This window comes from Simochromis diagramma, unplaced genomic scaffold (genome assembly GCF_900408965.1).
Source record: "Simochromis diagramma unplaced genomic scaffold, fSimDia1.1 OVJJ01000321.1, whole genome shotgun sequence".
NCBI classification, from domain to species: domain Eukaryota; kingdom Metazoa; phylum Chordata; class Actinopteri; order Cichliformes; family Cichlidae; genus Simochromis; species Simochromis diagramma.
In genome coordinates, this window is record NW_024386772.1 from 12,153,665 (window position 1) to 12,171,018 (window position 17,354).

Below are 17,354 nucleotides of genomic sequence, written 5' to 3' on the forward strand. Positions count from 1 at the left end.
GGCAAAATTCATAAACAAAATTCTTATATAAACTAAACTAAAACTGCCAAGTAACATTGCGTTCTTTCCCATTCACCTCATATTCTCCTTTTTTCCTTATGTTGTTGTTTTTTACTTGCTGTTAGCCAGCACTACTGCCCATTTTACCCCCTGTGGGACTGCACGCAGTCTCTGTTGCAAGCTCTCCCTCCCTTGCACTTGTGATCTTTGGGCTGGTGGGAAACATGCGGAGGTATTCCATTTTCTCCCTGCTCCGTGCACTACTTTAAGCACCATCCCAAGAGACGTGGATTGGGTTTACCATCCAGACCTTCCACTCCCCACATGCTCATCAACACTGTATACATCCACTGGTTTTCATCAGCTCCTTCTCAGGGTCTGCCACCTGCATGTTCTTCTACATAGATACTATTGTTAAAAAAAAAAAGAGTTAAGCTTCAGTGAGCAACTTCAACCAAACCAAAGTGCGCTGGAGCCACAGTTTCAGGTCACAGGAGTGCGCTGAGGTGTAGGTGCTGTGTAACTCTAGATGGTTAATTACAGTGTGTCCGTGGCAGTGAAATAAGAGGGTCATAGCTTCCTAATACTCTTTTTCATGATTCAAATGTTCCTCTTCTCTGTCCAGATGGAGTTATCTCTCAACTTCTTCTAAAATCAAAGCAAGAGTCACCATCTGCTTGCTTCTCTTGTTTTGGGTTTCATTCATTCAGTCATTCAGTAATAAAAAAAAAAAAGCTTGTTTGTGGCTAAATTTAATGATGTTTTCTTGCCTGCATGTCCCATCATTAAAGTCATCTGATCTGCTCCTCTGCTGCACCCGCCTCACTTCACCATCTCTTGTTTGCAAGAGTTTCTTTGAAGCTTTACCACAGTGGATTATATTTACCTGTTGCTTTATTTTTTACTTCAGCTAATATAGAGAACATATTTATGCATTTGACTATTGCCTCCTTGTTTTCACTTTTACATGCATGCTTGCAGTTTCCCAAACTGACACGTTCAGACACTCATTTAAAGGTTAAAGCTAAATGATCCAATTCTGCTATAGTTAATTATTCGTGAGCAGGAGCAGTGCTTTGCTTTGTGCTCCAGTAGTTCCAGTAGTTCTTTCTAATAGTGTAAACTCCTCTTTAAAATATAGGGCCAATAATCAGATAGCCCAGAAACTGATGCCCGGACACAGCAAGCTACAGCAAACAAGATGGTACTCAACTGTGCAGCAAATCCAGTAAATCAGTTAGAGTTTTCTTACTCCTACTAAGAAAGGTAACCAAACTGCTCAAATATTGGATATCAGGAAATAGTGGAGAACAATTTCCTTTCAGAGTAACATTAGAATGCATGAGCCTGGCTCCCGGAGGTTCAGGGCCAGCACCGCTGGGCTGCTCCAATTAGATGGAGCTTCCCTGCTGTGTCTGACCCAGCCAGAACACAGAAGCACCCAAAGGGAGCTGGAAGGAAGAAATAGAGGAATGAGAGAAGGGAGACATACATACACACAGGCGTGAGAGCTGTGTTATGTTTGGCACGTATCACCTTATGTCTCTCACAGGCTACATACGCTGCGTGTCATGCTGCAAAGTGATCATTAGACAACTCCAAAAAGTTTAGCAAAATAAAAAGATGAAAACTCAAAAGACTAATGTGAGGAGAAAGCCTCTCATATTTAAGAACAGTTTTCATGCTTTCTGTGTATGAAATTATTGGACTGCATGGTGTAGGAACAGTAAAGAAAATAGTAAAGGTGATATTGATTGCTCCTTTTTTTAAACCCAATTAGGTAATTTGTAATTTACTGAGTTTTAAAACGTTGTATTATTACACTTAACCCACTATGTAAAACAAGTTTTAACTATGTTTTAAAAGGTCTTTCTTTTCCACTGCACATAAATGATAACAGTAAAAGCATCATATTTTGTGGAAATAAAATCCAAACTGTCTGGAGCCAGAATCTCGCTGTCAGTTGTCAAAATTCAAATTTAACCCCGTCTCCACAGGTTACAGTCACTAAAAGCAATTTGTTCACCTTCTCTTTTTCCTTTTCTCTGAAATAAGTTTTAACAAGAATAGACTTGGCTTCCCCCCCCCCCACACACACACACCCACCCCACCCCACTGTAATAAGACACTGTTTTAAAGCCCTTGAAGTATGTCATTGTTCATTTCACCTCTGCCCTTTCTGAATGTAATAATCTTATTGCCACGGTCTAATGCTGAAATCCCTGAACACCTAAGAAGACTAGTTTTTTTCTGACCACACAAGATATTCCTGCTTCTCCTGCAACAAGCGGTATCAAAGGCACATGGTGAGCAGCTAAGAGGAAGTGCATCTGTAGAGCATCCGTTTGCGAGATTTCTGCAAAGGTTGGGGCACTGGCTCTGATGCAGGTGCTATGCTCTGGAAGGTGATTAGATATCATCACTCCTTCATTAACTTGGTATTTCTAGTATCTCCATGACCGTGTGGAAAGAATGGCCCCTTTTCATCGGTGCTCCCAGAAAATGAGCCGTGCTGAAAGAGCCAGGTTAAGTTGGGAGGATAATGAAACAAGAGAAAAGGGGGGAGAAAGCTGACAGAGGAGTAAATAGGTGCAGTGTGGGTAATTTCTACTTAGTATTTAAACCCACGTGTATAACAGTGTAAACACTCTAATGTCACTGAGAATAAGCAAATATCAGCCAGCACATAAACAAACGCTGTACTGAGAAATAAACAAATGGGGATCTAAACAGGCGCAGGTGACGTAGACAAGAAGGGGAAGTAGGGGAAACACATTAAAGTTTATTTTTAGGTTGCGACAGTACGGGCGACAACAAAAGTCTCCATTTCACCTGATCGCTGAAACAGGTGGAGGGAGGGAGTATGATATTCCATTTCGTAGACCAGACCCAGGCGCATACAGGTTCAACGTGAAAAGCGTCTCTGTGGGTAGGCGCTGGTCTGACATCACCCGGAGTCGTGGATGGGAGCTTTTATGTGTAGTGGTGCCAGGAAGCTGCTAGCACTGTCAGCCAGTCTGAGTCAGCGCTACACTCTAGACACAAACGTGCAAAAATCCATGACAGAGACGAGTTTCACAACTCTGCCTGCATTCTGCTCAAAATAACCTAAACAAGAAGGCCCGGCGCTTGGGGGGCAAAGTATTTCACTGGCAACAAAAAAGAAAAACTGCAATTTATTAGTGTTTGTTATGCAAATTGTCACTGTGACATTTTTATCTTGGCGATGAGGTTTTTTATGGTTGTTTGACTGTATATTACACTGAACAAGAGTACAGCTTATTGAGTATGATTTTCAACTTTCTACTTTCTTTATGTAGCCTTTCAAAACTTATCTACTGTGTTTCTTTAAAAAATAAAACTCTAGACGTCAAAAGAAAAGCAGCAGCTCATTAATGTTGTTCAAGTAATGCTTTGTGACTGTCACCTGCTCTCGTTCCAGAGGTCCCCTGTTGAGAGTGCAATCACCTTAGCGACCTCTGCAAAGACTCGGGTAATGTCATAACATTTTGTCAACACCTTCCGAATGAGCTATTGTCATTCAGACATAATTATAGGTCAAGGCCTGTCATTGGAAATGGAGGCCAGTGACCTACAGATATCACACTCAGCTTTCATTAGCATTTCATTGTCATTCAAACTGAGTCTGAGGCCACTTCACCTGCAGGCATGAAAGGTACCTGAAAGTCACTCAGCTGAGTTCAATATTGGATTTTCTTTTCAGGTGTGCTTCCAGGAAAAAAATAATTTAAAATATTGTTTAAAAACTGATGCTTGGCAGTTTCACCTATCCAAACAGCTTATGTTTACCAAGTACCATTGGTTCCACTGTCTTCCCAAATCAGAGTGTGTTTCCTTCCTTACAGATACACTATCAATAGGTACCTTCAATGTTTCAGTTTCCTAGAAGCCAAGAGCAGATAAGACTGAGATTACTGCTGCACTATCTCCAGGGGAGGTCAAAGCAAGAAGAAAATATGCAAGAAAGTGCACAGCAGTGACTAGTACACACAGCTGAACCTGTACAGGGGTGAAGGCCAGAATACATCTGCTTCTCAGTTGGAAGGTATTTCCTTAGTGACATAGATAAGCTATAATCTGATTTGACCTCATGAGTGAGGTGACTGCATGGTGCACTTTAGTATCATTTTAAATCAGCTTTTCAAAAATTATGTTAATTATAAATCAGAATTTTCCTGAAATATTGACCTCTAAATGTATCTGCAGTGTTTTGGGCGGAAAGCCGTTAGGCTCTGTTTTTGTCTCCTCTGTCTTTCTGATGAAGTGGAGCTGTTGTGGTTCTGAATGGGATATCAGGGAGGTGCAAGAGAGTCAGAGCAGGGAGTAAAAGGCTGGCAAATTCTTAAAAAGTCCCTCTTAAATTTTACTCACCGCAAAATGCCAAAGCAGTGCCGAAGCACTCTGACCTGGAATGGCAAACACTGAGGAAGCCCATCTGTATGAGAATGCCATTGACAGTGGGTACCGCAACCAGTGTGGTCTGTTTCAGACATAACTTGTTTAAGAATCAGTTACAGAGAAACTGAGGAAGTACCCGGAAGGACACTTGATTTGTTTTGCCAAAAAGGATTTTGTTAGTTTTCCCTCTTGTGGTCTTTTGCATTTCTAGTGAATTATGTGCTAGTTGTGGTACGTCTCAAACAGATGTGATGTCAGTTGTGAGTACTTGAAGCCACTTCTGGGGGGATTTTTTGTTTTTATTTATTTATTTTATTTTAGATATTTGGATAAAATCTTTTTTTTTAAAGAACAAGAATATGGAAAACAAAAGATCAATGCCAATACCAATTCTCCTCATAAAAACTATAATTTCTATTTCTTTCACACACTTCAATGGGAACACCACAAAGATTTGCACACCCACTAAACTAACACATCCACACACAAATGAAAGGGGGGAAAAAAAGAAGGAAAAAAAATGAGGGGCGGTCTGTTCAGACGGTTGCAGTGGAATCTGAGAGTGCTAGGAGAGGTGGAAGACATGATTTGGCAGTTTACCCCCAGTGTTTGCCTCAACATTTTGACGCCATGGCTCGAAGTCAAGCTGAGAAGTTTCCCAAGACCTGCTCAGCCTGCAGGTGGGTGTTCTGCGAAAGCGCTGAGCCCGGCCCCTGAGGATGTGTGTCCCCTTGATCGAGCGTACGCCACTGTGTAGGGCACCTCAAACTCTTAGCAGTCAGCACTGTGAGGGTGCGAACATGTCCCACTCCTCTGATGCCTCTGTGTTAGCCATCACAGGGTTTACTCCTCAGTGTGTCGAGACGAGCTGCCTCGCAAACTGAAAAGGCAGCAGCTCTCTTTGCACTTCCCATGTCTGTTTAAAAGCTGAAAATTCTGTAAATTAGATCAAATATTCAGTTTCTAATGAGATTATGTATTAAAGGAAAAACAACAAACCTCTACTATGTTCCTCTACTGCTTGTATTTCTCTCCAACAGCCTTTTTTACATTTGAATCTATGTCATCTAGTTATATGAAGGGAAGCTGTAAGGGCCGTCTGCCACAACATCTGGTCGACCAAAAAGGCAAGGAGCACAATGAGAAGGGAATTAAAATAAATGTAATGAAAATCATGGGAACAAGACAGGAAACAATAGACCTTTACCTTTAAAAGAGAACACTTAAATGGGGGAAAAGGAGTTCTTTAAAATATTTAGAGATTAATCAACATGTGTAAAATAGTTTATGTACATGTTTAAAACACATATTTTGACTACACCATACCATGACAAATATTCTCTATTTAAGCAACATTAAAGCTATATCAACATGTATTAACAGCAAAGATTTTGAGACTTCTCACAGTGGCATTTGTAAATGTTCACTAATAGAAATCCAAATCATAAAGTTTTGATAAAAATGGGAAGCTTTCAGTCCCTTTCTGTGGCTCCATGTGATCTCATAACTTACAGTTGGATTTCATTTCTAAAATTGAATACATGGATTAGAGGGACTGAACTCTGAACAAAGTGTCCTTTGTCCACAGGAAAACAAGTGTTGGAGGAAATCCAGAAAAGTAGATTTTGCCATTGTGACATGTTTTTCATGCACTCTTTTTATAAAAAATAAGTTGCCCTCACTTTGAATCTGTGAAATGTATAAACAAAATCAATGAATGTTTTATGCATTCTGATTATTTTTTTAAAGACAGTACATCTACTATTAGTAGAAGTTAGAGTCTAAATATGTAGAGAGTGACAAAACCTTTTTTTAAATATAACCTGTGTGTAAGTTCTTAAGACAAATCACCCGTCCAATTCTAAATCCAAAGCTAACCTACCTCACTCAAATAATACTGAAAGTCTGTCTAAATGACGTTAGAAATAACCACCAGTGATGTCACTTGTTGAGTTTGTTTAGGGGAAAACATGAGGGTGAGCGGTCAACCTGTTTGGACCACTAATTGTCCAAAGATAGGAAGCTACAATTTTTAACTGGCGATTACATTTAAATTATTAAAAGAAAAGAAAAATTAAATACCCTCCTGATTTGTTTTAATCATTGCAGCACCGCCACAAATCCACGGCTTCCTCTCAAGTTTCTGGACTGCTGTCTCCCCCTGTTGGTCAATGTGCACTGTGCAGGGAGCTGAGATGACTGAAGGCTGCCGCTCCGGAGCAGCTCTGCAGGGACTCACTGGCAGAGCTGTCTCTGTGCAGCACTAGTTTTTGACAATAACAGCCTCCCTGTATTCAAAGACCCATAAACATCAGCTCTACTCTTCATCGGTTCCTCAGCTCTGATTTAACGTAACTGACCCTGTATTTATAAAATATAAATAAATAAAATGTTTTACTTATTTCCTGTAAATTACTCACACCGCTGAATATTTATCATAGAAAAATAGCAGAAACACAAGGATAAACTTGGTTGGTAAAGCAAAGGATTAAAACTGCAACATCCCAAATCTACATTCCACCAACATATGTATTAAAATAAATCTAAGAAGAAGAAGTTAAAGAAAAGTTGAAGATTAGTAAGTATGACTTCAGTAAGGAAACAAAAACAAACTTGATTTTATAATCAAGTTTTAAAAAAAGAAAAATACAAGAGTTTTAATGACAATCATACCTATATTAAAGATGGGGCGGGTTTTGTGCCTGTTACCATAAAAAGGAAGTTCATCATATCTGATTTTAATGTACGAGTAACTAAATCAGTTTATATCATAAGCATGCTCTTTTAAAAGTTACAAAGTTACAAAGTTGAAATGAAATGAAAGACAATAAGAGGGGAAAAACACGTTTTCCTAACTTGAGCTGAGTTTTCAGTTGTTGACTGCAAGACTTCTCTGGAGCAGAGTCAAATTACGTCCCCGCCTACTAAAAAGTTTCCCCCAATCATTTCCTTGCCGTTAAAACATAAATCCAGGCATCGCCTCCCGTGTCTATAGACTCTTCAGCAATCCTGCAACAGCAGTTCTCTCACGTTTGTCTTCAAAGTCACAGTTTCGAAGCTAAGTATTCGAAAGCGACCACTTACAGATGGTTTTCTTCTCTGCGAAATTGTGAGCATTCAGCGGAACAGAAATATTTCCATATTTACTTATTTTTTCTTATTTTTTTGTTTATTTTTATTTTTTCATTTTAAAGTTTGCCCCCGGCAAGCTGACACTGCAGCTTTGGGGCATATCACCTGGATATAGAAAGAAGGATTTTTCCTCCTATTTTTTTAATTATTTTTTTTTAACTGCGAGAAGCTGTTCTTTAATTTTTTCGCATGAATCTCCTCGACCCTTACCTGAAGATGACAGAAGAACAGGAGAAGTGTCACTCTGACGCTCCCAGCCCAAGCATGTCTGAGGATTCCGCGGGCTCGCCTTGTCCGTCCGGGTCGGGTTCGGACACTGAAAACACTCGTCCGTCCGACAACCACCTCCTCATGGGTCAAGACTATAAGAAGGAAACCGAAGAGGAAAAGTTTCCCGTGTGTATCAGAGACGCGGTGTCTCAGGTGTTGAAGGGTTACGACTGGACGCTCGTGCCTATGCCGGTGCGCGTCAACGGCTCGAGTAAAAGCAAACCCCACGTCAAAAGACCCATGAACGCGTTCATGGTGTGGGCTCAAGCTGCACGGAGAAAGTTGGCCGATCAATACCCACACCTGCACAACGCAGAACTCAGCAAAACCCTGGGCAAACTTTGGAGGTAGGCTCGCTTTAGTTTATCGTTCACTTTTACAATGCACTTTTACGCGCCGCTGTGCGCGGCACATTATTTATTAACGTATAGATTCCTGCTCTTTCAAGTTTAGCTTTGCAGTATTTTGGTTTGAATGCTTTTACTCACCTATGCTTTTGATTTTATGAGTATTTTAAGTTCATTGTTATGCATACAATGACTTCTAAAGAATTACGATGCTAACTTTTTTTTCTTCTTTTTTTGTAATGATCAATGCTAATTACCAACTGCACAGATTGAATCAGTGTGCTTAGCTTCTGCAACTGTTTACCAAGCGCAGTTTAACAAGTTTGTACAATTCCGTGTGCTATTTTCAGATTGCTCAATGAGGTAGAGAAGCGCCCGTTTGTGGAGGAGGCTGAGCGTTTGCGAGTGCAACATAAGAAGGATCACCCCGACTACAAATATCAGCCAAGGCGGAGAAAGTCTGTCAAGAACGGGCAAAGCGAACCGGAGGACAACGACCAAACTCATATCTCTCCAAATGCCATTTTCAAGGCGTTGCAGCAGGCCGACTCTCCGGCTTCAAGTATGGGCGAGGTGCACTCTCCGGGAGAGCACTCAGGTGAGGGAACAAGAAATAAAAAGCAAATATATTTTCTGTAATGTTTATGTTTTTTCAAAAGTTCCGGTTTGGATTAAAAATATATTTTTAGAAGCCCTCAGGGCCTTAACTGGGGAACTGTTAATGATTAGTAGTTAATGATTATTAGGTTTTACAAGCCATCATGCAAATACACCTGCCTGTAGTTACAATAAACCTCTCCTGGAGGCATGTACAGTTAAGCTTTTATATCTCATGTGGGAAACATGTTCTTAAATTCAAACTTTTTTAATAAAAATGTTATGCTAAACAAATGTCTAACTTTGCCTTTGTCTCACTAGGTCAGTCACAGGGTCCACCAACACCCCCAACCACCCCGAAGACAGACCTTCCCTCCAGCAAAGCTGATCTGAAACGTGAGGGGCGGCCCATGCAGGAGGGCACTAGCCGCCAGCTCAACATTGATTTTGGAGCTGTGGACATCGGTGAGCTGAGCACTGATGTCATCTCCAATATAGGAAGCTTCGATGTTGATGAGTTTGATCAGTACCTGCCACCACACAGCCATGCTGGGGTGAATGGTGCAGCGCAGGCTGGCTACAGCAGCGGCTACCCTATCAACAGCTCCTCTGTCGGCCAGCCAGCCAGTGTTGGAGCCCACGCCTGGATGTCCAAGCAGCAGCAGCAGCAGCAACAGCAGCTCTCTCTGACCACTCTGGGTGGAGGAGGAGAGCAAAGCCAGCAGGGTCAACAGAGAACCACCCAGATTAAGACGGAGCAGCTGAGCCCCAGCCACTACAGTGAGCAGCAGGGCTCCCCACAGCATGTCACCTATGGGTCCTTCAACCTCCAGCACTACAGCACCAATTCTTACCCCTCCATCACCAGATCACAATATGACTATTCAGACCACCAAAGTGGTGCCAACTCCTACTACAGTCACGCAGCTGGCCAAGGCTCAAGCTTGTACTCCACCTTTAGCTACATGAGCCCCAGCCAGAGGCCGATGTACACCCCAATTGCTGACACCACCGGGGTGCCCTCTGTGCCGCAGACCCACAGTCCGCAGCACTGGGAGCAGCCCATTTACACACAACTTTCCAGGCCCTGAGGAGGCAGTCTGAGCACTGACTATATAACACATATATCCCAGACTTCTTTCTGCTCGGTGGCCTTTGCACCGTTACGTCACACACCTTTCATTGCCAACAGAAAAACATGACAAGAACTTTTTTTTTAAGGTTCTGAAAAAACACATCTTTGGATTGGCTCACAACAGTGCCTTTTGTATTGGTTTGAATTGTGATTATATTTTTTTAGATATAATGTTTTAAAAAAAGTTAAATCCTCTGTGAGGACATACTGGCTATAAATATATTAGTATGTACTGTGTATGTGTTCTGCTCTTGTCATTACTATCATATTCAGTGTCATCAGCACCCTCGTCGTCACGATTTGAAGGTTTAACAAACGTAACAGAGCAGGAATGCCGGGTAAAAACACCCTTCAGTGGCCTTACTTCTGACTAATGTATTTTTGTACAGGAAGTAAGAAACCGTTTACTGACACTGCCGTCTCATAATAGCCTATATTCTGCTTTGAACTTTTGTACTGTACATATTTTAATGTAATTCCAATGAGATGCAAGGATTGAGCGACGCACGTTTGAAATAGATTAGAATTTTTGGCCATGATATGACCGTGTCATCAGTGAATTAGTCAAATATTCTACTTCTTGTTTGCTTTAGCTCAAGTTTATTGTGTTGGAAACGCTATAGCAGGTGCCATGTAACTCTCCTAAGGGCCTTACTGTGTTGCTAGCTGTAACAGCAATGCTTGCTTTGTTTTGGTTTTGTTTTGTTTTTTTTTTGCCTTGAAACCATTGGTGCCTCAAGAGCTACGGCAGTGAGGCTTCGTCCACTTTGAATTGCAGTGTGAAAACTACAGCATAGTTCTGACTTCCTGCTTGATGAGATACAAGAAGTGACCTTTGACCCCATTATTCTCAGCAACCATCAAGTCTGAGTCCGGTGTGTTTCTATCAAGCCTTCTGCCTCAACTTTCTTTTCCTAACCCTTGTCTTAATTTATTCTTTAGCATTAATTTTATTTGAAAATAACTATTTGCAATTGTCGTTTTAATTCTGCAGCAGCTAGCTGAGGAGAAATAGGTTGCTGTCATATGTGGTACAAATTTGTTTATTTATCATTTGTAAATGTTTTCCTTATAAAAGTTTCTTTTATTCCTGATCTAGTTATGTACAGAATACTTATAATTACACGAGTAAGTAAAAAGAAAAACTGGAAGTCTTTCCTTTTGTCACTCTATTTCTAACAAATGTCTAAATGAATATAAAAGCAGCCGTTTTGTAAAGAATTTGCTGGAATCAACATGTTTTTTGTTTGTTTGTTTATCAAAAACATTGTGTTCCCCATTTTATATTCTGTCTCATTAGTTCCCATTTTGTCATCTTCTTAATGCAGTTTCCCTAGGTAAACATGGCATTTTCTTAAAAGCTTATCTTTTGTATTATATTTGTTTGCAATAAAAGCAAAACAGAGAAATATGTGGCCGTCTTGTCTCGTCCTGTGTTTTTGTGCAGCGCTGCTCGTGGTTTCCGTCTGTCACTATTTCTCACCAACACATCTGAGAGTTTCGGGGGCACTCTGGCAGTACGGGTACCTTAATACGGTGTGCAATAAGTAGTTATGGAAAAAGGCATCTAGTCATCACTGGAGATGGAGAACAACAATAGGTGGTATTTTTAAAAAAAGGATTTAGTTCAGTTGATGTGAGGAGAGACATCCCCATCAAACCAGTTACAAAAAGGTGCTGACATGAGATCAGCAGATTGGCAATGCCACTGGATGAGTCTGAATTACCTTGGAACAGAAAAGGGGGGGGGGATAATAGATTGCACAGATAATTTAATTTCTGCATTCCTTGGAACCAGCTTGTCATCCACCAACAGCAGTAGTTTGGTAACACTGCACATCGACACTTCTCCCTTCTCAGACCGTGAGGTCACAGGTCCATTATTACCATGGACTACTGCCAAGATGTATGTCCACCCCCAGCCCCCCTCGCCTGTATACTCAACGGCTTAAAGAAACAAACTAAACACTGAATATTTTTTAGTCATTACTGGCCTCGTAACATTGGAGCACGGCTGACCTTAATAAATCAGTGACAGTGTAAACACAATCAGGTACTATAGGTTTGTGTTGAAATTTGAGGCACATTCACAGATGACGTCTCTTTCCTCACGTCAACTGGACTAAAATCTTTTTTTTTTCTTTTTCCTGCCATCCACTGCTGCACTTCATTTCATTGTGATGACTGGACATTTTTTTACCTTGTTCTGTAGCTACTTATTAGACATCATACTAAGGTACACAAAACCTGTATTATGGATAGAGAGCCAGATATATTAACTAGACCCATCAACCATTTCAACACCTCATTGTAATGCAGACTGGAATCGGTCTGAGTGACTTTCTCCCAAAGTTTTTTTCTTCCTTTTCTTTTCTTTTTTAACCATATTTTGCACTCTTATGTAAAGAGGGGGAAAGAGAAATTGCTTCTCTAAAAATATGTCCATCAGACTAATTTATTTATTAGATAATCTAAACTGTTTGCTATTCTGAGAGAAAAATGTCTAGTGGCTGTTTAACATTTAGTTTTATGATCAGAGTAATAAAAAAATATAAAAGTAATGCTTTGTGACATCATAACGCCAGCTTTACTTCGTTCATCTGGTCTGGGATTTTCTGTGGCTTCTGGTAAAGCGTTCAGAAACTGATATGCGGTCACTTAAGGTTTATTGTGTTGAGGACACAACACTGTCCTAAGGCTTGACTTTGGTGTCTCTGGTTAAATACAAAGGTAGTAAACTTCCCCTCTAACGGTGAGGAGCATGCGGGGCATGTGAGGCCCTGAACCTACCTCCCACAGAGAGCCCCTGAGGCACATCCATCACTGAACCTCCAGTGGCTCAAACGTGGAGCTAGGCAACAGGGCAGCAGGGCCTCAGGGCTTAGCAGGGCAAAAGGAAGGCAGTTACCGCTGATTCAGAGCAGGGCAGAACGGTGATGTGGGCGTTCATGAGAAAAGGACAGAAGAACATTAAAGAAAAGCGCCCCTTTTATCATTAAAAGCACTGATTGTCAGAAAATCTCAGGGAAAAAAATCCATCAAGAGTTGTTAAGCACGAGTTCTTAATGAAAATAAAATGTTACCTGACCTAAAATGTCTTGATGCTGCCTGAGCTTGCTCCAGCAGGCGTGACTCAGTGCTAAGGACATGATTGGCTCCTCATGAAAACTGCTGCCTGAAAGTTAAACTGGGGCCAACATTTCTGTTCAGTAAACAAAGAAAAAAAGTCAACTTTAGTAAACACAGGTTCGCTAGTTATAGGAAATGACCAAAACATTTTTGCTAAATTGTTTCACTCTCAGGTTGTTGGCAGTGTTAGTGCATGGGAAAATGTTAAGTGTTTACACTTGCAAGTCCAGCTCCCCCCGAAATCAATCCAGATCAATTCAGAACACATGAGGTGATCATATTAACACTTCTGGTAAAATATTAGCCTGCCTTTTTTGCTTTAATATTTCTAAAAAGTATATTTTTGATCATTTCTTTTAATTGATCCTTTCTCTGAGTATAGTTTCTGTTGTTCCTTCTATGCGAGTTAAACTCACTTGATTGATTCAGGGTGAATCAAGTGAGTCTAAGTCACTCTGTTACCGAGGAAAGGTGTTTGAATGTTTATCTTTTATTATTTACAGAGAGTCTGGATAGGACATGTTTGAATTTCTCTGACTTCAGTAGAAAAAAGAAAAAACAGATAACGTGGATAATAGAGAACATGATGATAGCGACTTTCATCGTATTTCATCAGAATGATGTGTCATGTAGTGTTGTCAAATGGTAGCACCACGCCAGGAAATGACATCAGTACTGAGGTTTTCCCTGTGTGAGACCACAGTGATTCATTTCTCAGGCTTTTCTGCAGGCACAGGCGGTCTTGGCCAGAGGCGAGTCAAAAGTAATGTTAAATTTAATGTAATTCATCCCAAAAAATTGCCACAAGAAATGATAATAACGTTTTCCCTGATTATAACTTCTGTTAACAATTCAAAGCAACTGCACAACATCAGATATTCAGGAAACGACATATACAGTCACAGCCTATCATTACTGGGGATCTATATTAAAAACAAATCTGGGCACAGCAAAAAAAAGAAAAAAGAAACAAGAAAAGCATCTTTCTAAACCAAGCGTCCCAGCCTGCCGAGCTAGTGAGTGGATTGGGGCTGAAATGGGGCTGCCCACCAAACAGCAGGAGTGCCCTGATGAATGTTTCCGAGAAGGATCGGAAACAAGACCAAATTTTTCTTTCTTTCTTTCTTTCTTTTTCAGACAGGCCTTTCCATGGGCAATTTTCCCAGGACGACTCCATTATTATTCCGCAGAGACGTCTGCCCCCTCCGAACCCTATGGGTGGTCTTTCTAAAGGCAAAAGGAAGAGGAAAAGAAAAGAAAAGCTGAAAAAAATCTGGTGATACACCCACGGTGAGTGGACGACAATAAGATACACAATAAAGTAAAACGAAACAAACCAAAAGTCGATCTCAACAACATACTGGAAGCACACCGTACGCTGATGGACTTTGTGAGTGCGCTTTCTTTTGCTTGGAACATCAGTTAAAACAAATACTGCAGATGTTCAATGAAACCAAAAATTATGGATGATATTTAGTTTATTGATGACAGGATTGTTTCAATGTCCTGTATAAAGAATTTAAATTGCTCATCCAGTCCATAAAGTTGCTTCTGAAACTATTAAGACACATCCAGATGAACTACGCTAAATCACATGGCAAGACAAGCTGACTACAAGGCTGTTTCCATGGAGGCTACACCCTCAGCTGAAGAACTACTGTGGGAGTAAATGGGGAGCAAATAAAGGGCACATTTCCTCCGTCCTGAACTGCATTAGGTGGTGTATAGCCGAAATCGCAATGTGATTACATGAGCAACAATAGTCTTCTTTCTATTGTGAGATTATATTTACAATAAAATTTCACAACCGTCACTGCTCAGTTTTGCTTTGTTACTGTTGGAGCAGACTTAGGAAGTAAGACTTTGCCCCAAAGCCATCCATCTTCCACAGGCCCTAGGAGGAGAGCGGCCTGTGCCAAGAGGCCGAGCCGGGCCAGCCTGCTAGAACCCTTGGTGAGTTTTGTGCCTTTGTCTGAGGATGTGGAAGAAACCTGGCACCAGCCCGAGGTCAGCGGCACAAAATTATATTACCATAATCCCATTAAGTGTGTCTGAGGCCTCATGAGCCCCAGCTCAGTCTGGGAGGAAGGTAGGTGAGGTCTGGCAGTGGGTGGTTTGTGCTAAAGTGCACAGCCAATGAATAAGATGAGACTGGCAGTTTAGGCATTTATATATGTTTTTTATTTTTTTTATTTTTAAGAAGTCAAAGATCAGTCAAAGATAAATAAATGAGTAAAATCTTGGTGTCAGTCAAAAACATGCCTAAAGCATGTGTTTTATATGAGTATGTGGTACGTAAAATGCAAAAAAAATAAAAATACAAAAATACAAACAAAAAACAGTGTATTACAGAAAAAAAACATGTATTAGCAAGACAGTCTTCCATAATTGAATCCAGGGGCCTAAACAAGAACATGGATCAACTGGGTTTGTCTATAAGCTTTATTTAATCAAGGTTTCTCATCCTTATCTCTATTATCCCTCATTGTTCAAAGAAGGATTCTCTCCAGTAATAGAGATGAGATTTTCCATCCATGTTTCCATTTGTTTCCAGTTAAGACACTTAAAGTTTTGTTGACGAACCAGCCACAGATATAGTAATTTGTCTCTTACTGCGACTCTGTACCTGACAAGTCTTGACAGAACATATCATTTAACTGTCCATATTTGCTTATTTGGGACAGATTGTTTGAGAAAAGTCAAACTGACATGTCGGTAAAACTGATGCCATTCTCGCAGGGCATGAGGACTTGAAATAAGCCAAGCTCTGCTAGCTGATCCTTGAGACAAAGCCGAAGCTGTCATGTACATGGAGAAACTATGTGGCATGTAAGTCAGGCATGAAACCTAGTTCCTGTTTTGTTTCAGTGTTAAACCACACCTATTTATAAAATAAATAGAGTGGAATTACTATTGCATTCATCTTTTTAATAAGACTTTTTAGCTCATAAATTAGAAACAGGAGAAATATTAGGTTGCTTTTTTTCTTAGATCATAATTGTCCGTTTCTGTTATTGCATAAAAACGACGACTTCTTAACTATCGAGTTATCTAATTCTCTTCCTGGGGCACAGGCTGGGAGAATTTTTACATGAAATGGGAGTGCACTGTTTGTGTTTCTTATATCTTTGTTGGTTGTCTGCAAAGCCACTGCTGTGACACAAGCTGCAGAGCATTATTAGCCGTTCAGCAGCCTGTTCTTTACTGACAGACCCCGGTATCTCAAACATACCTCCCTTATGTTTGTCCATTCCATCTACAGGACAACCAGTAAGCCTTAATCCCCAGTCTAAATAAGTTAATACCTCAACCAACATGTAAAAGTAAAGTTCATGGCCAAATGCAGATTCCAGAGAAACAGCCAGTACCTAACCTGGCAGTAAACCAATTAATCAAACACAGAGAGACTCTTTGTCACAGCAACAGAAAGTGACAACCAAACCAGCAGCCAGTTTGTACTAAAGGAAGAAATGAAAGAAATTTTGCATGCTCATGTGTATTTATTTGTTTTTAGCATTTATATGTGTCCTACTTTTTTCCTCCTTTCCTTCTGTACAGCTCTTTCTTTTGCTGAACCCAGTGGCCTGCATGTGTTAAGATATGAGCTGTCTCTTTTCCTTTGAGAGTGGAGCTTTTGAATATCAGCAGAAGGCCAGGAGTATTACTAACTAGAGCCAACAGCATATTTACCATCAGAACTTGCTTAAATCACTTTTATCATTATCATTTCACTGCGACCAAAATAATCAGTAGCCTGGTTTTAGTTTAGAAGCTAGTCTCTGACTTGTGTCTTGTGATTTGGTGCTCATTGTTTGCCAACAGATTATAGCTGCAGGAAATCTGACTTTTTACAAAACTGGCTGACAACAGGGTGTAAGCAAAGTCTACAGACAAAAGCAGGGCTCTGGTAATTATAACATTTTATCATATAATTTTATAGGTCTGTCAAAGAAAAATAATGTATCCATGCAGGCAGCCTCTTAAGAGCATTAATTGGTAGCAGTACTGGGATGGCGATCGGAAAGGGCTTGGTATGATTCAGCTGTGTGCCTCTATTATTTTCTCCACAGGTAGTTTAATGCTTTCCAACTACCTCTGAAGGATCAGCAATTTTAGCGTCATTGCGAGCAGAAGGGAATACTTTAAAGCAAGGTGCAGGAGAGCACGCTGATGTTAGCTGTTCTGCAGCTCCGATTCTTTTGTTTTACAGATACTTCGATGGCCCCCTCCCTTTGCTGGTGATTGTCCGGCACAATCGCACCCTGTCATTTAAAACTCTTCATTAGGTGTCAAATGTATTTCCAAGAAAAGAAAACGTTTCTAAA

General features: G+C 40.5%; 1 protein-coding gene across 1 annotated transcript; it reads left to right on the plus strand.

The window, feature by feature from the left end:
• The first annotated feature begins 7,377 nt into the window (after positions 1–7,377).
• Positions 7,378–11,311, plus strand: LOC120744938 (transcription factor Sox-9-like). Its single transcript, XM_040049522.1, has 3 exons — positions 7,378–8,168; positions 8,519–8,766; positions 9,087–11,311. The coding sequence occupies exons 1-3, from the start codon at positions 7,741–7,743 to the stop codon at positions 9,854–9,856; spliced, it is 1,446 nt and encodes a 481-aa protein (XP_039905456.1). The 5' UTR covers positions 7,378–7,740; the 3' UTR covers positions 9,857–11,311.
• Positions 11,312–17,354: the final 6,043 nt, after the last annotated feature.